Source organism: Toxotes jaculatrix, chromosome 21 (genome assembly GCF_017976425.1).
Source record: "Toxotes jaculatrix isolate fToxJac2 chromosome 21, fToxJac2.pri, whole genome shotgun sequence".
NCBI lineage: Eukaryota > Metazoa > Chordata > Actinopteri > Toxotidae > Toxotes > Toxotes jaculatrix.
In genome coordinates, this window is record NC_054414.1 from 3,159,668 (window position 1) to 3,186,987 (window position 27,320).

At 43.4% G+C, this 27,320-nt stretch overlaps 1 protein-coding gene and 1 long non-coding RNA gene across 5 annotated transcripts in view; both read right to left on the reverse strand.

The window, feature by feature from the left end:
- Nucleotides 1-104: 104 nt before the first annotated feature.
- LOC121201074 lies at nt 105-594 on the reverse strand. Its single transcript, XR_005896594.1, has 3 exons — nt 544-594; nt 320-447; nt 105-228 (listed from the first exon to the last, which is right to left on the reverse strand). It is a non-coding gene; the product is annotated as an uncharacterized LOC121201074 (long non-coding RNA).
- Nucleotides 595-3,208: 2,614 nt separating this feature from the next.
- LOC121201032 (caskin-2-like) overlaps nt 3,209-27,320 on the reverse strand; it is a 45,200-nt gene continuing 21,088 nt past the window's right edge. For 2 of the 4 annotated variants that reach the window (XM_041066638.1, XM_041066639.1), the window contains 19 exons: nt 26,177-26,274; nt 24,754-24,899; nt 24,182-24,277; nt 22,772-22,905; nt 19,911-20,019; nt 19,578-19,686; nt 19,322-19,416; nt 17,384-17,501; nt 15,237-15,365; nt 14,926-15,012; nt 13,532-13,659; nt 13,115-13,196; nt 10,025-10,098; nt 9,833-9,943; nt 8,897-8,998; nt 8,534-8,672; nt 6,147-8,414; nt 5,850-6,060; nt 3,209-5,161 (listed from right to left, as the gene is read on the reverse strand). In XM_041066638.1, coding sequence (XP_040922572.1) covers nt 5,065-5,161; nt 5,850-6,060; nt 6,147-8,414; nt 8,534-8,672; nt 8,897-8,998; nt 9,833-9,943; nt 10,025-10,098; nt 13,115-13,196; nt 13,532-13,659; nt 14,926-15,012; nt 15,237-15,365; nt 17,384-17,501; nt 19,322-19,416; nt 19,578-19,686; nt 19,911-20,019; nt 22,772-22,905; nt 24,182-24,277; nt 24,754-24,899; nt 26,177-26,274 — 4,333 coding nt within the window. In that variant the 3' untranslated portion in view covers nt 3,209-5,064. The remainder of the gene's footprint in view (nt 5,162-5,849; nt 6,061-6,146; nt 8,415-8,533; nt 8,673-8,896; nt 8,999-9,832; nt 9,944-10,024; nt 10,099-13,114; nt 13,197-13,531; nt 13,660-14,925; nt 15,013-15,236; nt 15,366-17,383; nt 17,502-19,321; nt 19,417-19,577; nt 19,687-19,910; nt 20,020-22,771; nt 22,906-24,181; nt 24,278-24,753; nt 24,900-26,176; nt 26,275-27,320) is intronic. The other 2 variants (XM_041066640.1, XM_041066641.1) reach the window with 2 other exon arrangements.

Sequence of the window (27,320 nt, forward strand, 5' to 3'; positions counted from 1 at the left end):
GATCCTAGAGAGTTTGCGCTCGATTTGCTTACCCAGTTGTCCAGCAATGATGTTAATTGTGTTAGTATTTCGTGCACACGTTATAGCTACTTTGTGGCCACAATTCAATTTTTTTTTTTGAAAATGTCACGGGGGTTTCGTACATAAATGTACATCCGATGAGCGACGCCAAGCGCGGTGCTTTCTCCCAAATGGTCTCGGCTGCTCCGCTGGATCCCTTCGTCCGTCCTGCGGAAACCCGGCACATAAACAAACATGTTAGCCTCTGGTCACAAATCAACTCAAGCTCTGCATTTTAAACGTTCTGTGTGGGCCTTACATGGCCTCCACGTCCGCCATTTTTCCTCTGGACTGCTCCGGACACGTGAACCTCCTGTCTCGGGCTCACGCCGAAGTTCCAGCTCCACTAGGCCTGAATCGTCTCTCTGCTCTCAGCCACAGCTTTCACTGTGCACCACAAAGTACAATAACAAATAACCCGTTAAACATGAACACACAGGCTTCCTCTGTCTACAGGTAACGAGTTCAGTTCGGTCCACTAACCAGAAAAAAAGCTTCAACAAAACAGAACGTCACGGATGTATCCTGTATTCCACAGCAAAATCGAGCAAGTGTTACCCCAACGCCTTATAAGCTGCACTACATAAGATTCTGCCCTGCTATTGGCTGAGCCCTCTCCTCCCCGGTCACATGGGTTTGATTAGCGCATGGGCAACAGGTGCGACTGAGTTTTGGCGCGGCAGAAACTGGACTCTGATTGGACGGGACTAATGGGTGAAGTGGTAGGAGGGACCTGCGGTGACTGCCCTCATAAAGCAGCAGTAACGTCTGAATGGGGGTCCAACACAGAACAGGTGTTTGGAATGAGCACAAATTGCCAGGGGTTCACTTTCAGTCTGACTCCATGGCTTTATGCATTAAAGACTTTAATCAGAATCAGTTTTATTGGCCAGATTTATGCATACACACAAAAACATATATATATATATATATATATATATATATATATATATATATATATATATATAATATAAGGCACGTTCAAAAGCAAAGTCAACCAGTGAATCTGCTGTCAATTGTCTTCCAACATGGTCATTATAACCATGTTACAATATGAAGTAGTATCAACAGTTTACCAAAAGCTCCCTACTTAAATTTCCTTCAAAGGTGTGTCACCTGTGGCCTTCCCATCACAACTACTCAGCAAAATCTCCAGTTATGTTTTTGCTCCACACATACACACAGAGTGAGCTCTCAGTAGGAAGAGCTCACTTGATTTTACTTTTATTAGTGTTTAAGGTTCATGAGGCATGTCTTATTGTTTCAGTTCATGCACAGTAAAACTGTCAAATCCATTCAACAGTCCTCATTGGGAAATGTGTCTGCAAAACAGTTAAGAAATATCAAAAGAGGCAACACAACAGAGTGTATTTGGACTTTTACACACATAATAAAGACCTCAAAACAAATAGTTTCATTAAAAGGCATCAAACAATCACAATCTAAAGAAAAAATTAAGTAAACTTACAAAAAACCAGTACACAAAATACAAAAACAGTAAAAACTATACAATATGCTAATTTACATGATGTTGGAGGGGTGAAGAGTAGGATCCTGTGGGAGAGAGAAAAAACATGGACAAATGAAATGTTAGACCAGACCAGTCCACAACTAAACAGTAATTGTCACACTAAAGAATACAAAATGATCATATGATCAGTGACTACATCAGACACATCATTAGCTGATATATGTGAAAATATGCATTTAGCTGTTTTTGTAGGACACAGACGTCCTTAGGTTGATAGCAAGCTGGGGGAAAATACAAAAACTCAAAACCTAAACATCAACATCATCATCATCATCATCATCATCATCATAAAGAGGAGGAATCCAATCAGTAAATAAATCAGTTGGGTTTTCAACATCTGACAGAAGACGAGTCTCAGCCAGAGAGGCCATCTGGTGTGTGATTGACCTATAGACCTTACAATGACACTTCTAATGCAGGGAATAATACAACATCCAATCAGACTGAACACGCTCACACCAATAAGGATACCAGTGATTCCTTGCAGTAGCGATGAATGGGCATAAAATGACATCTGTAGCACGACGAGGTTCAAACCTCAGCTACGACTTTTCACCACCTCCAACTCCAACTGCGTGTCGGGCAGTCCCATTAAACTGCGGCACAACGTTTTCAGATATTTCTTGCAGAAAATCCTCTTCTGGTCCAGCTTTCTAGTGAAATTCGTGCAGAGATTTCTGTAGAAGAAAGGCCTTGTTTAGCCGTGGCTAAAATAATCTGGCTGTAAGGTTCCAGGGACATTTTGGTTGGGCGCGCCGCTCTGACAGGAACCAGGCTATCTCCTTCTTCCTGGCCGCTGGATTCTGCCGTTCGCCCAAACGCGAGATTATTATAAATGAAGAACAGTAGGTGGCGAAAATCCTGCAGCCGGTAGCAGCAGCAGGTCTCCGTTAAACAAAAGAAGAAGAAAACAATGACAACATCCGGTCTGTGGGCACGAGAAAACGGTCCTTTGTTTCTGCTTCTTTGTGATTTTGTATTTTGTTACGCTAAGTAGAGAAAGAAAATCTAAGTAATTTTTAAATTTCGAGGACTCCCTTAAGACCCATAAAAAAATAAAATGTTTTTTGTATTTTAAAACGAAAATCAAATAAGCACTTTATTTTATTTTTTTAAATATCAGCGTTTGAAGGAAAATTCAAATCCCAAAAGATACACGGACCCTTTTGTCTCTGTATGTTAATATTGTAGAGTCATAGAGTTTTGATATTTGTCATATAAACTGAAACATTATCATATAAATTTACACCTACCACGTGTTACGAACACGCTCCTCTTCTTAGCTGCGTGAAGAGCTGATCGATTATATTCAGATGCGTAAGGTCATGAATGCAAATAAACTCCGCCAGGACAAGGAGGTGATTGGACAACTGCACCAAACGTAGCGGTGATTGGCTCCTGCCAGACCACATGTCAAACATGAAGCGCCGGTGGAAAAGCTCAGTTCTGAAGGTGCAGGCTTCTCCCTTTTGGCCCAAAAGGCCACACTACTGCCTGAATATAGGCGGTCCGCTCTCACCCATCTTTCTATTTGACTGAATGTAATGACGGTGCATCTAAAATTCACTTTGCGTCCTCTGTGAATCCACCTGAACACACACACAACACTTCTTCTTTACAAATTCTCATTTTAATGATACAGAATTCAGTGGAAATATGAATAAACGTAACATCAAACCTGAACAGAGAAACATTTAAGTACTGATGTCAAATTGCTTTGCAACTTAAAAACATGCCAACTCCCTGATCATGTTACAGTACGCCCAAATCTTCTCCCAGTGGAAGTTTGGGAAGGAATTAATGAGTGCTGTTTAAAAAAAAAAAAGAATAAAGGATTAAAGGTGACTATAGATAATGGTTTTCTTTACTGGCCTTACTGAAAGAGGATGCTCACAAACAAGCATTCAACCACACAATCAGCATAATGGCATTAAGCCAGCGACTGATAGTGGAGTCAGGTGAATTAACAATAAAAACATCTTTTTGTCTGTAAGGTGCATAAAGATGAGAAGGATCAGTAAATGAAAGTGAAATAGTAAAATAAAGTTGCAGAGGAACAGTCAGGTAACAGTGGCTCATATAGTAGGTCTAATGAAACAAGTTCAACTTATCTCTGGATTCAATGTCAGTCATATACAACAGATCCAGACTGAGCAGAGCAGTTACTGCTTAGTGATCCTTAATGGGGTCTAGAGGAGAGTGCCAAAATAATTTAAATGCAGTATTATAAAATTCAAAATAGAAATATTATTATGCTTGGCAATTATTAATTCTAATCTCTCTGTTCTGCCTCTAAATGATGTTTTAATTATCTCATCCAGACACAAACTGTTTCATTTGGCGAAAGCCTTTTAAAAATACACTTTGCAATTCAACTTTAAACAGGGAACTAAAAATATCAGTTGGGAAGTGTAATATTAATGCAATCTGAATTTCACCACTTCATAACAGCTTTTCTCAAATGTATCCATATATATACTGACTAACTATTCTGGTGGCAGACTACAGACCCCATCATGCTTTGCACTGTCAAATCTGCAAACCACGGAGATCGATGTAGCATCTGTTACAAAATATAATTAACATGCTCTTTCACAGAAGTTGACCTTACTTGAAATGCTGTGTAAGAGGTCACTGCTGAAAGCTTTAAATGCACGTCCCTTTCTTTGGACACAGCACGGTACAGTGCGTTTACTACAGTAAATTCACTTCATAGCACCCTGAGGCGAGCTGTGAGACCTTGCAATCTGTTCGTGGGAGGTGGGCTGAGCTCCACAGACATACCAGAACTGAGAAACGTGTGTTTCCACTCACATTAACAGCGCTTTAAAGAACGGATGGTTCCTGACTTGGTACTGACCGAAACCTGCTGAACAGGATAAAAGACTTTGGTGAAAAACATGTCAGATCAAATCTCATACATACATATGAATATATTCTGCTTTTAATACAATAAACAATATTTCCCCATGTTATAGACAATAAGCAGCAATGGAACACAGTGATGCTAATATACACCAGAAGGATTCAAACTGTGGATCAGTCAATAGGAACTCCATTTGTTAAAAAACACACATATAGAAGTATAAATATATTCAGTACAAATATATCTGACTACACACACACACAGTGCCACCATAGACTTTTCTACACATTTACAGGTAACAGGAATAAAATGGACCCTCATTCCCTTTAGTTATAAAGTCCTGAAGACACACATACACAGACACATCTGGTAGCTGGTCTTGCAGGTGCTTTTTGTTTTTGCTGAAGTGCTCGTGTTGAGGAAAAACTGGAAAATATTGAGGAAACGTTTTCAGGAAATCCTCAATGATTCATCCGGACTCCTGTGGACGTTCTGAGCTTATCTGAGTCTTTCTTCTTACCAGCGTCAGAGGGTGAGCACCTGCTCGCTGGTGTCTGAGTCTCAGTTTTCATTTCTTTCCGCGCCCTTCAGAACAGACGCTGAGAAGTCACTCCAACATGGCGTCCAGCTGGTCAGCCAGATCATCGAACATGTTGCTGATGTCATCCAGGATATTTCCTGCAGCCTTCACGGTGCTGCTGCCGCTGAGGGACGAACATGACAGTGTTATAAACCTGCTGGTGCAGTATGCAGAGGTAAGTTGTTCCAAGTAATGTAACTAAAAAAAAATTAAATTGAATTAAATTGATTAAATTGAAATTATAATTCTGATGGAATAATGTAGTAATGACTATTACTGCTTATTTTTCTAGTTTTGTCCATTATTTCATTTTAACCCTGTCCTGTTAATGCCTTCTGCTAACGTTTAGTGAACACAGTTACACACAAGTTTCAAAGAATGGACTGAAAGCGATGCAAAACGCCACCAGAAATAAAAACTCACTAAAAAATGTTCACTGAATTCAGCTGCTGCTTCATGTGTTGCTCACTTTAGTTGCTTTCTACTGTAACACGCTCTCTGAGACGACAGATAGTGCTGATAATAAGCTCCAGGTTGGAATAAAGTGGAATTATCCTTTAATGACAACATTTCTAAAATTTCAAACCATCCCCCAATGATGCTGAAAAAGGTATCTATGTATGACTGATGGATGGAAATAAGGAGAAAAAGCAGAACGTTACAGAGTGTTCAGAGTTATGTATAGTATGATCATTTTAGATTTCTCTTCCTGCTTACACTGGCAATGACCCTGAAACTCCATATTATGTGAAGCATGACACCACAAACCCCATCAACATGTGTGTACATGAATGAAGATCAGAGGTCTTTACCCGTCCACGCTGCCCCCCTGTGCCAGTTTGTTCTCCACCACTTTGAGAGCAGCCTCCAGTGACGTACTGGTTTGCTCCAGCCTTTTCTGAGCCAACACCTCCAGACCAGCCACACCCGCCTGGGGAGTTCCTGCTTTCCCTGCCTGGCCCGACAGTGCTGACTGCACTGGAGAGGATGGAGCAGCGAACGCGACACTCTGGACATTCAGTCCTGTGGGACACAAAGTGCTGATTTAGATTTTGTGTTGGAGAAAAAGTTGAACTTGTTTGGAAAATCTGTTCTGTGGTCAGTGTTACCTGCTGCTGATGGCGAGCTGAGCTGAGGGAGTCTTGATGCTGACACACCAGCAGCTTTCTGTGGACTCTCGGGCTTGGGCATCAATGTCTGTGGGTGTTTCACAGGTTTCGGACTGGGTGCACACGTCTGTGTGTGTATGCTGCCGCCCAGCTTCGGTGAAACTGTGTGAATCTGTACACTGGTTAGTTTAGGAATGGCTGTTTGTGCACTGGCTTGTACTGGAGGAGGCGTCTTCTGTGGGGTTGTTGGTCTGCTGTTGTATAAGGGTTGTTTGAGAGGACTGGATGGTTTTGAGGACACCAGAGGCTTCGGGCCTTTTCCCATGGAGCCTACTCTCTGGAAAACATTTCTCTGAGGTTCCTCGTTGCTCGGTGTCTTGGCATCGTCGTGTGTGTTTCCATTGTGGTTTGTGGTTTGCGGGTGGCTGTCGTCTCTGCTGGGTGTAGAAGCCTCCTCAGGTAAGCTTGCATCTTTGTCTTTGGGTTTGTGTCGTCTCTTCACTGTGTCAGACTCTTTCAGATTGAACTCTGGGAGCTCCAGGATGTTTGGGGGCTCTGGAGGAGTCTTAACTTCAGCCTCTGCCTGGGTGGCAACTGCCATCCTGGGTCTCTGTTTGATGGTGAGGTTGCCCTCCTCAGCAAAAGGCAGATGGTCACAAGAGCTGTGCTTTGGAGACTGAGCAGAACTCTTTGATGTTCTTTCACCTTTTCTTGCTTTCTCTTTCTCTTCAGGCGTTCCACCTGTACCCCCACTTCTTTGTATGTCAGTGTCTCCTTCTGTCCTCTCACTTCCTGTCCTCCTTAAACCACCAAGGCCCAAGGCGGGGACAGGTTTGGAGTGCTGTAGGATGATGTGAGAAGGAATTCCATGTAGAATCGGGGAGGAAACGGGGCTGAAAACAGGTGAAACAGGGATTTGGGTCGGTGGAATATCTATCCTCCTGGATGGACTGCTGCTGCTGCTGCTTCCCTCTAGCCTGGCTGCAATACTCCTCACGCTGCCTGCGCTCTCCACCTCCACCCCGCCCTTCACCTCTGGCTCCACCACTTTCCCGTTTCCCACTTGTCGTGTCGGGCTGCCGCTTACCGAGCTCATCCTCTTAGGTGGCGGCGGGGGTGGGCCTTTGCGTCGGGAGCGCACGGCAAAGGAATGGCTGCGGTTGATGTGGCGTTGGGCACCTGTGGCGCTGGTGTGCCCACGTCCCGGCCTGCGCGACAAGGTGGCATAGGAGGGCATGACTGCTGAGGAAAGAGAGCTGCAGGGGACAGCGAGGTCGTCGTCTTCATCTGGCTCGCCATCAGACATGGCGTAGCGAGTCAGGCTTTGGGAGAACTTCTTGTGCAGGCCCCTCTGGCTGTCATCAACTGGGGCCTGTCCAGGACGGGGTCCTAGAAGAGGGACAGCTCCAGGCAGAGGCTTAGGGAGCACCCGTGGAGCCCCATTGATGCCTCCTGCGTGAGCCTGGATGTAACTGAAGGCCTTTTGGGTTGGGGAAGGCTGTGGAGATGTAGAGGACGGGGAGGAGGGTGGGTGGTGCTGCGGCTGATAGAGTCGGTTAGGAGACTGGAAGTGTTTGGCTTTGGGTGGGACCGCTGGGTAGGCGAAGCGAGGCATTTTACTAGGGGTTAGCGGAGGTGTGAGGGGGGAGAAGGGGAGTTTGTTGGGAGTCGCAGACCGGCTCTGGTGCTCCCACATCTCTGTGGGTCTCTGTCTATTTCTGCCTCCAGGACTAGTTCCTCCACGCTTGGCCTCCTCCCCTCCTCCACACCCCACACTCTCCTCAGACCGGCTGGATGTTCTGGCTGAAGACGGTGTGCCTTGTGGCTCGTGAGAATATCCTGAATTTGAATGTCCAGAATTCCCAGAATTCCCTGAGCCACGTGACCGCATACCAATGCTCTCCTGACTGACCGACATGGCAGATATAGCTGCTGCAGAGGTCACGCCCCTTATGCCAAATGCCTCTGCGGCTCCTCCTCCTCCTGCTCTGCCCATCATAGCGCTCTGCAGCTCAGCGCTCAGCTCGCTGTCCTGGAAGGAGAGGAGGGCCCTGGGCGTGCGAGGGGAGGGGCAGCAGTTGTCGGGTGGAACGTCAGAGTGAGTGTGAGTGTGCACGTTGTGTGTTGGTGTGTGCTCAATAGCCACCAGCTCCAAAGCCGCGGGGGGCTTCCTTCTGAGAGTCCCACCTCCAGCTCGGTCGGCATTGTTACGAGAGCGCTGAAGGTCACAAAGTCTCTTCACTGCTATCATTAGCTTCTTCTGATGGCCTGAAACACAGCAGTCTACTGGTCAGTGTACATACAACGGTTTGAAATCAGATTATGCTAAACAGCAGCAGTAGAAATGAATGTGTCACTTCTATCTGTTAAGGCAATCTATGTGTCACCTAGTTTGGTGATGCCTATCTCCTGCAGGTCCTCCCAGGTGATGTCTTTGACAATAGTGATAGAGTCGTAGCCATTGTCACACAGTCTCTTGTGGTACTGAGGAAGTCCAATCACACTCAGCCACTCCCCCAGGTCCGACTGCAGCAGCAAGCACAGACCGACAGAGACAGAGAAATGAATGTGTTTTAGAAAAGTCATGACCATCCTGGGTGTTATGTTTTCCTAATTTTAGGGAACAGTATTTATCTCTGTGACCATGACGGCTCATGGTGTGACACTAGTGGTAAATTCAAATTCAGGAGAAATGAATGCATTTCATAAATGTGAAAATGCAAGGGAGGGCAACAGAGGTGCTTTCTCACAGGAATGTAATCAGGCAGCCACTCAGGGATACTCAGCTTGCCGATCTCCATTGAGATCTTCTTTCTGTGGCCAGGTTTGGTCACTCCGATTGCAGTCAGGTCCTGAGCAGAAAAAAAAAAATATTGGTGATCGAGTGTTTTAGTTGCTCTACTTGATGAGCAAATCAGGCTTATATGGTATGGGGTTTTCATTTTCTTTTAATATGATGTGTTAACTAAGGAAGATGAGTAAAAACTATATGTTTCTCCATTCACTTCTACAAAGGGAATTACTTGGTTGTAATTTAGCAGAAACAAGTGTGAAAATATGAGTTAGGAAAAAGCACAAAGATAGAGGATGGTAAGTAAACGGGCAACAGAGAAGGGTGTGATGGACAAGAGAGCTCAATGCACTGCAGCAGAAGAAAACACAATAGAGAAAAACAAGGAAACAAAGCAGGAGAAGAAATTTGCAAATAAATGAAACAAGCACATTAAGCAACATGCTGAACACAAGAATGTCAAACTGGGAAATATGTTTCTGAAGATGCTTGTTTGTTTTGTTTTCCACTGGCATGCTTTCTAAATTCATGTGTATTTGTTGTCAAAGCGGTGAAACTGTTTTCTTCATTGTGTAAAAAGCTGCGTGTGTGTGTGTGTGTGTGTGGTAAAATGTGGTCCTGCAGGTACCTACTGTAGCGTAGTCATGAACCTTTACGAAACATTATTGGATTATTGCAGGATTAATTGCAGGCTGGTTGTATTATACTGTATTAGTTTTATCAAGGTGTACTTAGTGAATTGGCAAGTGGGTGGATGCATCAAATCAGCCCTTTGGAATTTGTGGTCCAGTATAATTAGGATCTATTATTATTATGATTAATATCATAACACAGCAATGATATGGAAATGAGATGATGATGATTAGACATTTGAATAAAATGCTGGGACACACACCTCAGGGGTCATCCTGCTGATGGTGGGCACATCATATCCTGCGTTGATGAAGTTGGATGTGTACTGCTCCAGCTGGAACTCACACAGCCACTGGTAGATGGCCTCAGCGTCCTGACAACAAAGAGGACGAAGATTTATGACACTTCTCTCTTACACACAGACACGCAAAACTACCCCGACGACTCAACTCACCTTGCCCTCCAGAAGCTGTTCTGGCCTAATGAAGCCTTTCTGAGGAGTGCCATTGACCTGCCGACGGGAACCACCTAGAAAACACACATGATCAATCCTACAGGGTGACGGATGCTTTATTGCAAGCGGCTGCAGGATCACTGAGGAAAACAAGACAACACTGTTAGCAAGAAACCAAGACACACCCAGATGAAGACATAGCAAAGACGCAACAGTGACCACTTTCTGGTATGTGTCACATGCAAACCTGGCAAAAATAACACAAAAAGTTAAACCGAGTTTTCTCCATACAGCTGTCTGAGCTTGAGCGTGTGTGTGTGTGTGTGCGTAGGTTGGAGGATGGGGGCTTGTGTTTTTGGGTCTCTCCAGGTGAGTGAAGCTGTGTTATCTACCTGCTCTGAAAGCCCACTGAGCACAGTCATGACTCATCTCTCTTTCAGTCACGACACATGACCACAGATCTCAGAGGAATGCACCTTTCCTCCCATTCCCTCGATCTTTTCCTCTCTTTTGCCCAAGGCAAACATTTCGATCACACCGTTCTCTCTCTGCTCTTGTAGTCATCCTTTAATTAGCACCATTTAAAATAACCTTTATCTATAAAGCACCTCTGTGAACACACAGATAAACTTTGCAGTGTCAAAGCAGATGGAAAAGCAGGTTAAAAAAAAAAGGTCAAGAACAAGATAAATATGTTGGATTTTTTGTTTTGTTTTTTGTAATTTGAGAATCAGCTCTTCATTCTATTCTCCTATTTTGTACTGTTTGCTCTCTCACATCTGGTCTGAAACCTCCATCACATGTGGTGTAGTTTCTTGGCGAACAACACTCGAGCACAGTGACTTTCTACAGTGTTTTGCAACAGTTGTGTTGCTAGCTTTACTATCGTGCTCGCACAGAGTAGGTCAAACAGCATGTAGTGAGGAGGTATTTAGACCGGGGCCGAGAAACAAAGCTTCATCAACTTTTGTAGTGAGTAAGTACTCGGTTCTTCATAAAGTCCAATCAAAAAAGAAAACAACAAAGACATATGTCAATATTATAGAACAATAAAAGTCTGGAATAAAATGCTTAGAAGAGCTGGTCCCAGACATTTTCTTTTCAAATCAATAACAGGTCCTGTTAAATTCTACACTGCTGCTCAGACCAGCATTAGAGTTTTCCCTGGTTTCACCATCACTGTGTCCCTCTGTCTCCACATTGTCTTAGCACTGACAAAAATGACAACAAATGTGAACACATGCCTTATCCCCTGATAATAACATCAAACATCCCCTCAAATCAGAACATGACTTCTTACCCTTCAGGAGGAACAAGTGTGGCAGAGCTCCTGATGTTTGGCACTTCATCCTTCCTTCTGCCTACCCTGCATAGACTGCACACGTTTCTTTTCTGCTGACAGTTCGGTCAACTGATGGTTTCTATTTCTCAGTCTTTCTCCTTCATTTAACAGATCTGTTTTGCTCCCTCTGCTTCTGTTCCCGTCTCCTCCCTCTGACTCCTCCCTCCTCTTCTCCTTCACTTTAAGCCTCCTTCCTATTCACCCTAAGGTGAGCAGCGACCCTTGGCATCCATCGAGCACGTCATCCCTTAATATCTGCAAAAACCCCTTCTCAGCAGAAAAATGCTCGAGTGCAGAGAGTACCTGCAACATGCGCAGCTGCCGTTCAGACCTGACTGCAAGATGCGTTTTCCTGGTCTTTACTGTTTCCTTAGAGAGGCGATCAAGTGCTTTTATGGGTTGTGTGATTTAGAGACACTGGTGGTTTTATTGGTTTCTGTGGTGGGGTGAGGTCAGTTCATTCTCTCTCCCTCCATCTCATTTCCTTTCAGACTGACGCCAGAAACAGCTCAATCTGCAGAACTAATGCATCACCGCTACATTTGCCTTTAACTGCATTCCTCAGGTAAAGGAATGTCAAAGGTGTTACAAACACAGTATCTAAGCGGCTTTGGTGCTGTTTACCATGAGGTCTACTTTGGATATGGGTCCTGAAAATACATCTCGGTCTTGAGAAATAAAGTGGTTTCAGTTAAGGTTTCCCTCTAACCTGGTTTTCCTGCACTAGCAGGATTTCAAGACGGAACAAAATAATTAAGCCCTTCAAAACAAAAAATGAAAGGTGCAGTGGATTATCAAGACCACTGTTAGGGTAAGACATCTGAGATTTTGAGAACAGAAAGTCGCAACATTTGGAGAAAGTAGTCATCATATTAAGTGAATAAAGTCACAATAGTGAAAGAAGAAACATTTACCATTAGAGGCACGATATTTTGAGTTCAAAAAATCTAATACTTTCAGAATAAAGTCAAACTTTTCCAAGAAAATATTATGAGAAAAAGATCTGTAATACTTTGAAAATAGATTCAGAAATGTATGAGAAACAGTCATGTTTGAAGATGTGGATGACATAAAGTTAGAGGCTTCACGAATAAGCATTTTATTTAAAAGCAAATGAAACTAATTACACGATGTGCTGTATGAATCCATGACCGGACATGTTTTGAAGCAGCAGGCTAGGCACAGCAGGGACTGTTATCCAGACAGCTGAGTCAAAGAGTGCAGAAAAAAACTGAATTTCATACCCTCAGAAAAGGATTAAAGCTCAGGCGTTATGACTCTCTGGAAAGACAGTCAAAACAAATAGGAGGACTGTCTCTGGATGAGAGAGCTGCATACTGCTCCTGATCTGAGGAGGTGGGGACGTTAACCAGACATGCATTTGCCAAATCAACCGCTGTCTTCATCCCTGAAGCCTTCCCCTCCCCTGTTAAGTTGCAGCATACCACAGGCTCTTTCCTAATCTTTTAAATGGATGCAGTGGATGAGACAGTCCCAAAGAAGGTTAACAGGCACCTGTGGCATTGGCAGAGTGATACTGCAGTCCTGACATCTTTCAAGAAAATGTGGTCACTGTTCAGGGTGTATAAACTAACTAATCCAATCATAACCTACATACTGTACATAATTACATATTCTGTTCCAAATAATCTTTTCGTAATGCTAAGACTTTATTCTCATAATATTATGGCTTTTGCTTTGAAATGACCAGAGCAAGAAGATGGCTGATGTTTAATTCCCTGACTAACCTGTGGATCCATCCGCCGGCTTGCTGTGGTCCGCTCCTGCAATGTGGAGATGGTCCCCTGGATCACCAGGAGAGGGAGCCAGCTGCACACAGAAGACATGGAGGACAATGACATGAAGGTGAACTATACACAATATCTACCTCAGCAAGTCAGGTAGACTAGTGATTCTAGTGACAAAAAAAATCTATTTCATTCTGACATGTTTCAACATATCACATGCAGGACTTAGGGATTTGTGCAAAAAAGCAAAACTGCATTTCAAGATTTGGACAATCTTCATAGAGCATAAAAGAATAAGGGATTTTAGAAGGACAGACATCCTACATACAGTTTGTATTACAGTGCATGGTTGTCTACATGTGCATGGTTTGCTCTTATTCGCAAGTAACATCAATGGTCTTTCTGAGCAGATCTCACCTTGCCAGTGTCAGTGTTGTGGCGATTTTGATTCCCGTTCTGTTTCTGGCTGCTTTCAGAGCTCTGACCACTACCAGCACTGCGACTGCTGCCCACACTTCCGGCACTGCCAACACTGTTTCTGTCACCTGAGAGAGAGAGAAAGAAAGAAAGAAAGAAAGAAAGAAAGAAAGAAAGAAAGAAAGAAAGAAAGAAAGAAAGAAAGAGAAGTGAGGAAAAAAAAAGGAAACAGAAACCAAAGAAAGATCGCAGAGTAAAATGAGACTTGCACAGAAAGCAAGATTGTTGGATGTAATTCACTGATAAAAGTCTGTGGTCTGAGTGCACAGCAAAAACAAACAAAAAAAAAACATTTTAACAAGTCATTAGAAAGCCCTGTCCAAGAGTTAGAAGACAGGACTGAAAAAAAATATCATGTCTGTGTGCAACTATGGGGCTAGTGGAGGGAGGCAATTAGCTTAGCTTAGTATAAAGACTGGAGGCAGGGGCAAACAGCTGTCCACGTTCTGTCCAAGGGTTCAAAAACAGGCCATCAATGTATATGTCAATGTATATGTATATCATTTGTTCAACTCTACATTAGCAGAAATGTAAACATGTTTACATGGTGTAACTATTTCATGACACACAACAGTTTATCCATCCTCGCAAGAAACAGTGGCGGCATGCAAATAAAGGCACTAGTTATCATTTTCACTTTGTTTGTTTAGATTAAGCAAACACCATACAATGTGTTGATTCGTGAGCTTCAATGTTGAGATAAGCAAATCACCTCCCGGGCTCCAGCTGCATACTTAACACACAGACATAGAATTATTTCGATCTTTTCATCTAACTCTCAAAAAGAAACCAAATGAGCATATTTCCCAAAAATGCTGAACTATGTCTTTAAAATATTTCTTATTTCAGGAATCATCTGGAACCAGAGGTTACATTTTTTCTTTGCTTATTAAAAGCGAAAAAAAAAAAAACCAAAAATAGAGACAAATTTCATGACTCAACATTGTATGAAATGACTTGTTTTAATTGCTTTTTATATTTTTGCTGTGCAGGCTTTAGGGTGGAGGTAGGCACACTGCAAAAAACGTGAGATACCAGCAGGTCAGGAGTAACAGTCAGTCAAAGACAAGGCTCGAAAGGAACGCTGCTCACTTACCATTACGTCCTGCTGCGAGAAAACAACTATGGTTATGGTTACTGCATCACTGGGGGTGTGGGTCGGGTGCGGGTGAGGAGGGTGGTGGGATAGGGTGGGGAGCGCGTGGAGATGGGGACTTTGGGATATAGAAGATTAAAGATTAAAGACACCCTGTTTATCAGAATGGCAGGGACTGGAGCTGGTCTACAGGTTCACACAGGGGGGGTGGCGGGTGTTTGGGACCACACACTCTTACCAGTGGGAGAACTCCTGAGGACCCAAATGTCCTGAGTGGGGCTAGCAGGACTAGCTGGGGCTGTGAGCTGACTGCCAGGTGGAGCACCTAACAAACACACACACACACTTTAGATCCACACTCACTGTTATCCCACACACTGTAGAGCTGGGAGTGGATCTATCAAGCTCACCACAGGACTGACCAAGAGGAGACTGGGATCAGGGTGCTGTTTGGAAGGGAAATGTGAAACCTGGGAGGGCGTGAATGTGTCACAGGTGGTGAAGAGAAACCAAAAAGAGGGGGAGAAGTCTGTGAGTGTGTGTTTGTACCTGAGGGATCATAGCCAAGGGTGTATGAGTCGTCAGTCTGAGGGGTGGGGCCATGGCTTGAGGAAGGAGCTCTGGACGCAAAGTGCTGTCGTTGGCAAGGCATTGACGCTTGGCGGGAGAGCGTGCCCCCTAGGGTCAGGGAGACAGGTTTGGGTTGAGACGGCCATGCATGAGGGAGGGAAAGGCGATCATGTACATGCGTGTGCGCTTGCCAGTTTGACCTGCATGCACAGGTATGGGAACATGCTGTAAGGCTACAATGAGAACCACCTTTTTGGAGTCTGGAGAATACATTATGAACTTTATGATGTATTCTGGTTCACAGAGTACATGGAACAACAGCCAAAAAAGGGCAAATTCACTGTAAATCCCCTCTGGTGTTACATAAGAAGCTGCTGAAAGAGAGTGTAAGATCACCAATGATGCAGAGAGGGCTTACTTTTCCTGTGCCTGTTGTTGGTCCATGGTTGCTGACACCACTGACATTATCACGGAGCTCAGGCACACATGCATGTGCACACACACACACACACACTGCTGAGTTTGCCTCATAAGCAAAGAGCCTGTCACCAACTTTGAGTCAAACTCCCTGTCTCTTGTCTCTTCTCCCTCAAGCATGAGGAGACGCATGCTCACACACACACACACACACACACAAACACACACACACTCACAGAGTACATAATATCCCAACGTAGACTGTGAGGGCTTTAGCACTGAGCTGACACTCGGCAATCTGGCCATAGTAATCCTATTAATGTGTGTCTGTGTGTGTGTGTGTGAGCGTCTATGTGTGTGTGTTTGTGAGAGAGAACGTCTGTGTGTGTGTGTGTTTGTACATGTGTGTAGCCTGGCTTGCTGAGGACCTCGTATTGAAGTGTTTTATCTCGTGTGTGTGCATCTGTGTCTGTTGCTGTTATTGGACCCCTTACAGTTTGAATGTCAATGGCTTTAAAGCTGCAAAACAAACATAGGGCTCATATTCCTTTGATTCACAGGGATTAAACCAGATGATTTACAAGCACGCTGAACCCTCCAGTGATCATGCATGCCAACAGAACAGATCCTGCTTGTGTACAAGAGGCGAGATTTATTCTTAGCCCAGATATAACCATTGCCCTGGGTCACTCTGTCAGCTCAACCCACCAGTGCACCAAGTCTAAAATGGCCCTTGGTCAGAGTTATTATATCCAGCTAATGGTATGATAGTAAGCATGCACTCCAGCTCCCATCTTCATGTATGTACTGTGTATGTACACAGCATTTTAGCATCTTTCAGCTCATTGTTTTGGTTTTATGGCCCTCACCTTCACTGTTTTAGTTCAGTTTCATGCAGCTGTTTGATGTGATATGATGAATATAGTGGAGGCTTTAGCAGCTAAAAGCTGAGAGGTGGCATAAGCCTGTATGACTGAGTTCAGGTCAATGGATGCAGACTGAGAAGTCACCCTGTTGGCAAGTATTAGTAGTCTGAATTTGATTCAGGCGGCCATGGGTAGCCAGTGGAGGTCAATGAGCGTCAGAGTGACATGTGCCCATTTAGGCTGATAGAAAACCAGACACGCTGCCACATTCTGGACCATAAGGGTTTCACTGTGCGTGAAGGGAGGTCCGCTGGAAGGGTAATGGCAGAAGCCAAGGTGAGCGATAACCATGGCCTGTTGAGTGGCATACTGAGTAAGGTAAGGCTTGATTTACATTCTAAACCTCACCTATGACCATGACCTTCGGATAGTGACTGAGAGGATGAGGCTGTGGCCGAAATGCGTCTCCTCCATGTGGTGGCTGGGCTCACCCTTATAGCTTAGGTAAGGAGCCAGCTGAGGTGGTCCTGTGGAGAGGGACGCTTGGGCTATTGTGCTACATGGCCCCGTTGCCACTGCAACCTGACTCAAGATGAGCAGCAGAAAATGGATGGATGGATATTACTGCATTATCACGTAAGCAGCATTTTAAAGTGGAATTTGGCCGAGGTGGAGAAAATGTCAGCTGTATAAGGTGGCAGAAATTGGAAATACTCAAAAAAGCAGAAGAACCTCAAAACTGTACTTAAGTACAGTTCTGATGTAAAAGTACTTCATTACTTTTCACCACTGAGTGTCTTAAAGTTTATGCCGATGCTGTGTGCGAGCTGCTTGTTTGTCTACCTGCTCGTCTGCTGAGGACCTCAACCACTGACGGGGGGAAGAAGCCCACCCGGTCCGTGCCCCGCTGAGTGTCGTGGACGTGACCCTTCCACCGGCCGTCTGAGTGCTGCTCCAGGACCTGACACCAACAAATAATGAGCACACTTCAGCTGAGGTATGTGTATGTGTCACTGCAACCAGCCTTAGCCTGGCAACAACTCACAATCACATTAGACAAGACTATAGAAGACAATCACTGTGAAATACTTATATAATAACTTAAAGCTTAGATTACAGCAAAAATTGTAACCCTAATTTACTTTTAACATTTAAAAATTTTCCTTGTCAACTGTACAGCAACTCTTAAGTATGCATGTCATGTGTGTGACGCCTCCAGGCGTGCTTCTAAGACCATAATGAGAGAGCCAATGAGCTGGAAAAGCACAGTCTATTCATTGTGAGTGTTAACAAAATGCCTGGAGAGGACAAAAAAAAACACCTCTGACTTCTCACAAGATGCTGCACACCAACACACGAGTTCATACAGGAGTCTGGGATGTCACAATGCCTTGTATGAAGATATCAAAATACACATCAGTAAGCACATAAACACGCACACATGAATTAGTGCAAACATCGTGTGTGGGGGAACGCGCAAACAAGTTGGTAATGAGAGAGTGGCAGCAACAAGTTTGTGCCTGTTTCTCAGCTGTGGTCTCCTGCTCAGGGTACACTAAATTACCCTGCAACATCTCACACAAATCCTAACAACAAGTCTTCCCTCACAGAAGTCTTCATCGCATAATCCTTAACACTGCCTGTGATTTCCCTGCCAATAAGTGAAGCAGCTGCGAGAACGTAAAGATTAAATTTCAGCTGAAGTGATTTCTTTCATTAGTTGCCATAAAACTTCTCCAGGGAAACATAACATCGTACAGCAGTATATGACAACAGACAGGATTACACTAAATCCTGTATAGTAACAAACATTAATAAAGCAGAACAAGCCTCCACTTGGGAGAGGCACAGCAAGGTGAATATTTGATGTTGAATGAGATTTTCTTTATCTGAAACATTAAGAGCAGTCCAAACCGGAAGTGTCCTTTCCATATCGATCACTTGTCCATTTCATAAAGGAAATAAGTTTACAAATGTATCAGTCCACAGTGACTAAGAGGTTACCTTTTCTCTCTGACTCTATTTTTTTTTTTCCTCAAGATGCCAAGATCAGACAGTCCGGTATTTTTGCCTATTGATGTAGTGATCAAAGAGTCGCAAATTCTTGGCTGACAGTCATGACAGCTCATATGTTGGACCCTGATAAATTAGAGATTGAGGTCTTTCACAACTTGCGTGACATACAAAGGTGACTGGAAGGTGGTGCCAGAAACTGACTTCCACAACAACACCAACAACATCACTGCTCTTTTACATCACAGAGTTTACAGTTGAACTCATAGGAGCACACCACTATGGGCTAATGTCAAGGAGTATGTCGTAAAATCTGTCAAACTAGGAGAGTGGCTCTGACAAGCTAATGTTTTTGTCAGGATGTCATGCAGGATCCCAGACACTGCAGTGGTTGTCTTTGACTATGACAGTCTACACAATATGAAACGGTCAACTGTCATGTCTTACTCTCATTTTGGTTTTAACAAAAAACTGTGACAGACCACAACGCACACTACTATGGACCACCTCTTCACCCAGTGGATCCGATCAAGGGAGATGAATGGGCTGAAAGGAACACTAATAATAATAAAATAAATACCGTTTAAAAAAATCTGAAAATGCTATAATGCAAAGTGGCTTTAAAACACCATATGAAATTCATTTCCTCATTACAAATGAAGCTAGGTATGCCAGAAATACAAAGGGTCTGCAGAGGCTCAGAAACTCAGAGCTCAACTGAACAAGTACTGTGTCTTTCAACAAACATACACAGACAAAGACAAGTACCATAATGAGGTCTCCAGCCCGGAGGTTAAGGGCGGTGGGGTCGTGGAGATTCCAGTAATCCTTCACCGCCCTGACCTGGAGAGAACTTGATGCCTCTGCACAGAGACAGAAAGACAGAGTCATCATCAAAAGGAACAAATGGCTTCTTTCAATCTGCTGATTTCTATTATAACACCTGTCTTAGCAAAAATCCAAATTTCATAAAAGCATTAATGAACTACTGTATGAAAAAAATGTTTTTTTAAGAGCTACTAACCTCTGAGCAGCTGTTTGATTTCCCTGCTGGCTGTGGAAGTGGTGAACTGGTTGACAATATCCAGAGCTGTCTGATTGTAGGTATTGCGCATGTTCACATTGATGCCCGCCTAAACACACACGCACAGTGGAATTACTGTGGGTAAGATGCACTTTTAAAACAAATCCTCCCTCAAACGCCTCCCTCTTTTACTGAAGAATAACACTGGAACTGTGGTGTGAAGTTTTCTATGTTGTCTTTCTGTCTGCGCCTTCACTGCAAAAATATTGGTGTCAGCCTTTGAAATCCTGTTATCAGGTGAACTGAAATTTCATTCGTGTCATCTTTGCTTACCTCAAGCAGCAGCCGCACTACTTCCGTTTTGCCATAGAGGGCAGCTTCATGCAGAGACGTTCCCGCTTTGGTGGCTCTGTTGATGTCAATACCGGCTTTGAGCAGCAACCTAGGAAATCAAATCAGAAGCATGCATATGAGGCCGCCGGCAACACTCAGAAACAGATTCATCCATTCGACTGTTGCAGACATCTGCAACATCTCATTAAGCCATGTACCCCCCACTCATCCACCCACACACACAAACTAACAGATATCTCTCTGGTCCTGTCAGAGGCCCAGATGTAGGAATGCTGATGGCGTTGTATCCAAAGAATGGTGACAAGGAGGAGGAGGAGGAGGGGGAGGAGGAGGAGGAGGAAGTCCTGGGCTTGCTATGTGGAGGTCGAGTCAGGTTTGGAAGATGTAAACAACCCTGAAGTACTGCTGTAGGAAATTATTCAGCTTCATGTGCATGGTGTTGTCTGGATGTTAACTGCAAGCACATTCTTGCCATCAGTGTGTCCAGTGGATGCTACACTTCTGCATCTACTTTCTTTAGTGCTACAGAATGTCTCCAACTGTCAAACGAAAAAGTTAGAGAAAGACAAAAATAAAAGACAGTCTGCAGCCTTGTAAGTCAGTGATCACATATAAACTGACAGGTCTCACTTGTTTACTACCCCAGAAAATTAAAATAAAAATACTATGATACTGCAACTTCATTCATAAAGTACTACAGCGTATTCTGATAGGACTGCATATAACAAGATAAATATAACAGATAAGGTCCCAATATTAAAATAATGATATTAAAATAGGCATGAAGAGGAAGAGTCAAACTGTTGTGAGACACAGTCACAATTTTTGGGAAAAAAAAGGATTATAATATAAAACAATAATAAATGTTTCCCAGTTTAATATGAAGACACAGATCTAAACTCTGCCTGTGGCTTGAGCTGACTGTGGATAAAAAGCTTAACGGTGACTTGTGAAATGTGAATGCTGCTCCACTTGACGAGATCGCACTAAGTGGGACACCACAGGGAGGTTGGACAGACAGCAGAAATATGCCATGATGCAGTGTGATGAGAAAAAAAAAAAAAAAAGGAGCCTGAAGCAAACCTATTGTAACCTGCACCTTCCTCCTTTACTCAGCAGCAACAGTTTTAATCGTGTTGGTATGAAACCTTGAGAAGGCTGAATGTCTGAAAACTGTCATAAAGCTTAGACTTCTTCATCTCTCCCTTGCAGATAAGCAGTTGGTTCACTCTCATCCTCTATACTCTACAGAGAGTGCACTGCATGTATACATTAAGTACAGAATATGCGAGGAAGTTTATACACAATACTAAATCAAACAAACACTTTTCCTGGGACAAACTCTTCTGTGTGCAAATGTTTGCAGCTCCAGTCCTAACCAGACCTAGAAAGCTTTTCCAGCTACACAAAAAGAAGGTACTATAAGACGCCTGCTGCATAAGTATGGCAGTCTTTGAAGAGACATAAATCCCTTAGTGGGAGATCACAGGCAAATTCTGCTGAGTAAACTCTGAATAAACTAGTGTGCTAATGCAGTGATTTTTTTGCATTTCATTTTGTGTTAGAGTCGCCATGTCTCCTATTCATCATTCCCGTTCAGGAGAGGCAGAACGGAGGATGGAGCGGGTGTTGCAAAAGAGACCTGATAATTCAGAGAGGATGGGAATCGTTAGCAGCATGTCTGAGAGGTAGGGTGGAGTTACTTGGCTAAGTACATACATATTTACATAGATATGCTGGCATAAAAACACACCACACCACTCTAGGGTATCTGAAAAGTGTTAAGTCAGTGGATTTAAATATTACTACAGCAGTGTTTCTCAACCGGTGGGTCTCAACCCCCAGCAGGGTCATGAGATAATTTGCGGGGGTCGTCATATGGTTGTAGAGAAAAAATGAAATAACATTTTAAAAATAAAATGAGATATTTTATACTGGGGTATAGTTATTATATTATATTGCCTGTATTTCTACATTATTTATTAACAATTAATCAGAGCATACACAATAATCACTCTGTGGATCGCTACAGAGGGGGGAATGAGGGTCGAACGTTCTGTTTACAACCATGCAAAGCGAACACCAACCTGATTATCCTGGGGGATCATGACACAAAAAGGTGGAGAACCACTGTACTACAGTATGGCGTGTGTCTTTTGTGAGGGTGGAGACTGTTAGTTGGTTTTCTTTCTGTAAAACCTTCAGCTGTGTATTAAGGACTGACACATATATGGTATCCTGTATACTATCAGTAATAGTAGCAGTACTAATGGTAAGAGCAGTGGTAGTCATTGTACCAGTATGGGCACAAGCTGTTAGTGCTGTTAGTAGTTGCTCTGTATATAGTAGTTCTGAAGTAGGAGCAATAGTAGTTGAACCAGTCATAGTAGTGGTAGTTGCATTAGCAGCAGCAGAAGTCAAAGCAGCTATAATAGTAATATTAAAGTAATATAATAATAGTAGCACTGATAGCCCTTGTAGGGGTAATAGTAGCAGTAGCAGTAAAAATAATTGAAGTAGTAGTAGCAGAAGTAGTACTGGCAGTCATGGAAGTATCAGTAAAAGACTTAGGAGCAGCCATGACAGTAGTGGTTGCAGTAGCAGCAGCAGCAACAGTGACAGTAGAAGCAGTAGCAGTGGTAGTAGTACTAATAGTAGCAGAGGTAGAAGTAACAGTACTGGCAGCAGCAGTAACAGCTGTATTAGCAGCAGAAGCAACAGTAGCAGTAGCTGTAGTTAAAGTTAGAGAGAAGCTGTCAGAGAGATGAAAGGGCAGAAACAGACATGCAAAAGGCTTCTATTACAGAGCATTTCAATGCTGCTCCTTGCTGTGATCTTACTTGATGATGTCCTTGTGTCCATTCCTGGCTGCCAGGTGGAGGGGGGTCGTGGATGGAGAGTCCAGGCTGTCGTGCCCTCCCTCCCCTTCTAACAGCGCTGCCACCATGTTACTGCTCAGCAGCAACTGAGCCACCTAAAGAGAAACCAGACACACCAAAATGAAGATGAAGTGTTAGCTGAGAGAACAGAGGAGTGGCACAATTAGAAACACATAAATATATATGCAGAGCCAAGTTAGCTGAGGTTGCGTGGTACAAATATATGAACTAAAATAATGTACTGTATATGGTGACTTATATATAGGGTCAAGCCAGCACAGAGAAGCTTATCCACTACTCAGCAGCTGTCTAAAGATACTACAGCCTCCACTCACACACATACACACACACACACACACACACACACACACACACACACACACACACACACACACACACACACACACACACACACACACACACACACACACACACACACACACAGACAAAGTCTATGTGTCACAAAAACAGCCCAAAGCTTTCTATTCTTTCACAGCTAAACTGCAAACTCAGACCAGATGAGAGAACATTTTAACAGGCACGGGAAGTGTGTGTGTATCTAATTCTGCATTACAGGGCCAGCTATACATCTCACAGCCAGGCTTATCCGCCAATGTGACAGACAAACAGTAAAACACACTGCAGTGTGCAATCCCTTTAACGATACAGTGTATATGTCCAAAAAGAGCCACTGAAGCCTATTTCCCTTTCACTCAAACAAGCTTAATTTATCTGGGTCACTTCATCTAAGCCATAGTTCATGTTGACAGAGGCCGTTCCCATCGCAAAAAGGACAAAATAGGGTGTTTTCACTCGCAAATAATTGGATTAGAATAACAACATGAATGAAGCAAATCTCTACAGAGAGATTTAGTCTCTCAATGAAAAGACCAGCGAAAGTGCCGAATTCTCCAAATGGCACAACAAGGTCCTTCAGCTGCACCAGAGCAGCGATCCGTACGAACGTCAATGTAGCTCGTTACAGATAGAAGGATCAGTGCCGGTGTGGATGTTGGTCAGTAGAGGCAGTTATATGCAGGCGTTTTTTTTTTCCCAATCTGATTGAATCATTAATCTTTTATTTAACTCTAAAATATAAATATAAGCCTCAAACATCCAGTATCGGCTGAGCTCTAGTGACTGTTTTTATATTACCCACTGCATCATTATCATCAGCAGTTACATTACACTGTATCCCAATTACTGTCATCACATATGAGAAAGTGTGATTTACTTTAGCATCAAAACCAGAGTTAACAAAGTTCTCCACAAAAGAGGGAGAGAGAGAGAGAGAGAGAGAGAGAGAGAGAGAGAGGAACACACACACACACACACACAAGCTTTACACACTTTACACAAATGCTCTCGTACCTTCAGTCTCCCAAACTCACAGGCCAAATCTAGAGGGGTCTTCTTCGCCTTGTTCATGAAGCAGGGATTAGACTGGTGCTGCAGCAGCATCTCAGACTGAAATTAAAAAAGGAAACGCTAAGTGATATCACCTCATGTATTATGCACATGCATTCACAAATCAATCATCCCAACACATCCTCTGTGTGTGTTGATGTTTTTGTCTTTGAACAGAAGTAGAGGAACATATGATAGCTCTAGTCCAGCTGTGTTTAGCATTGTCTGTTTGTTGTACTAAAGAGGTCAGGGCTCAGTATGGCTTATATGACAAGTTGAGGTGTGTCTGTGTGTCCATGATATGTGTATCTATGCATTAAGACATTCAAGGAGCCAAAAATATGAGGAAGGAAAAGTAAAGTGTGCGTTCAGAGCTTGTAAACTTTTGTGAAAATCCTGTCCCATGGCATTAATAGTATTACTGGTATTGTTGGTGGACAATACAGGCTGAGACAAAAAGGGGGTAGATTTCAGTGAAATGCGAGGACTGGTAATGCCTTGAAACTTTGCCTTGGGCGGCTGAGGTGTGTACTCACCACCTCGTAATGTCCGTACTGAGCAGAGAGATGTAATGGTATCTGTCCATCGAGGGAAGGGGAGTTGACTGAAGCGCCGGCTCTCAGCAACAATAAGACGGAGTCGGCTTTACCCTGCCATGCGGCATAGTGGAGGGGACGCATGCCTAAGGACAGGAACAACGGTAAGAAATGGGAAATAAAAGGCGGTGTGATGTGCATTAAAGAAGAACCGAAGAAACAAAGTTCATTTACTAGCTAATTTTACAGCTGAGCTACTCAGCCTGTGGAGCAGGCTCTGTGGGTTCATCACTAAAAGCAACACCTTTCACATTAGAACATCATTTCATCTTCATACTCATGGTAACCAGGAAACATGAGCACCCAGTGCAACAGTGAAGCTCACTTTCACTGTGTATTTTCAATAGTTTTGGACAACAATGGAGCTCTTTGGAGTTTGGATACAAATGCAACACTCGTTAGTAGAATACATTCATTGTTGGTTTTGGTGTTTTCATATTGACAGTAAGAAAAATATAGACTGTCACGCACTAGTTTTAATAGATAAAACCAGATCATTTTGAAATTTGTTTGTTCCTCTGCCCATAACTGGATTTTGTCATTCTAGGGAATCCCCCTGGGGAACTGGCTGAGGGAGGAGATAAACTGTTCACTTTGACTTTTCAAAGTTCGAACTTGCAAAAACTCTGAAGCTTTACATTTCATTGTGCTGCCCTGATGAATTCCGACAGACCAAACACGCAATGCTAACTGCTGCCCTGGGTCTGATAAATCTTGACATACTCTGTCATGTGATCAAGTAGTTAATAAAGTTACAGCTGTCTCACTCATGAAATTACGGCCTTTGCTGTGGAATTCAGTGCCTCAGCTCTCTTTCCCTGAGGGTTAATGTTGTATTTCATAAAAGTGTAATAATTTCTTCTGACGTTAGCTAAGGCGATTTTTATTTTAATGGTGGGGCGACCTGCCATTGCTGTATCAGGCTGCAGGAAACCCCTGAGTCCAAAAGTCTGACAAGTTGGCAGGAAGCGGTAAAATTTAAATTCAACCTGTAAAATGTAACTTCAGAAATCTATAGCTGGTCTCACAGGCGTCGCACACACATGGTTATGAGCACTGCACGCCTCTGGTCTCAGCAGCCGAGATGCCACTCCTGCATAAATTCTACTGAATCTGTTCCACTTAAGATATTTGTCGTTGCACTGCTGTCAAGGCACGGCAGACAAACTTCAAAGTGAATCATATTTATTCATATGGGTCAAACTTATTTTCAGCTGAGAGTGTCAGAAAGCTGTTGAGAAAGTTTCAGGCTCAATTTAACCCCATCTGACTTCCCAGCCTTGAACAATTTTTTTTTCCCTAAGTTATGGGTTTGTGTGACGACACTGGTTCAGCTGGTAAAGCTGTTCTGCTGTCACGATACCGTTGATGTCCTTGATATCCACCGTGGCCTGGGCCTCCAGCAGCAGAGACAGCAGCTCTGTGGTGCCCGTCAGAGCGGCATGGTGAAGTGCTGAGAAGCTGTGGGCAAGACAGAGGAAGAGAGAGGGAACATAGAGAGGGGTCAGAGGAGAGCAAGGAGGGGAACAGACAAGGAGAGGAGTGTGGTTATAAATCATACTGATGACTTTACAGCAGCTGAGCCCTTTTCAAAACTCCAGACTGAGATGATGTGTGTGTGTGTGTGTGTCTGTGCTCTCATCAAAATTCCGTAACAAGATGAACTTGCGTGTGTGAGTGTACGATCCCATTACAGTGTGTATATGCAGCATGTGTCTACAACCACACAACTACAGGCTGAGATAAGAAGCGGTGTGTGTTCATGTGTGTGTGTGTGCTCCCAGATCAAAAGTGCAGACTGAGATGAGGATCATTTCTTTGTGTCTGCGTGCTTACACATGAATGTGTGTGAGGTCATCCAAGCTTCAGAGATGAAATGTGTGTGTTTGTCTCTGGGTGTCTGTCAGATCGCAGTATATTCCACAGGGGGAGAAATTAAAAGCATAAATCTTGGCGACGAGTTTTTCTTTTGCTCGGGGGCAACGCAGACACCGTGAGCGTTCCAGAGGAGGTGACCCTCCGAGGCACATCCCCTCATGTGGGGATAAAATAACAACTACAGTACACAGGGATTTCAGGTGATTTCACACAGCCTCAGGCAGTGACAGTAGAAACCCTGAGCTTTTGGGCCCCAGTGATAATAAACCAGCTCAGCTACATTTGGAACATTTGGAAAATTTCACAGTAAAAAACAAATGACAAACAAGCATCTTCCATCACATGTTAAACTGAACTGTCATAGCTTATGTTGTAACCTAAGGTATCATGAAACATTTTGTCAACACCATGAGGACAACAGGTAACATGGTAATACATTTTTGAGGACCATAAAGAGATTAGGGGGTTAGCCAGCTAATTTTGAGCCTAACTGAGTTTTTGCAGTATCATAAAACTGATCATCAGCTGCCTACTAACTAATCCACTGTCTGGAGATAGTGAGTCTTATTATTTCTACAGGATCACAACATTTAAATACTTTGTTTGCAAATAAGTGAAAGACAGTAAAG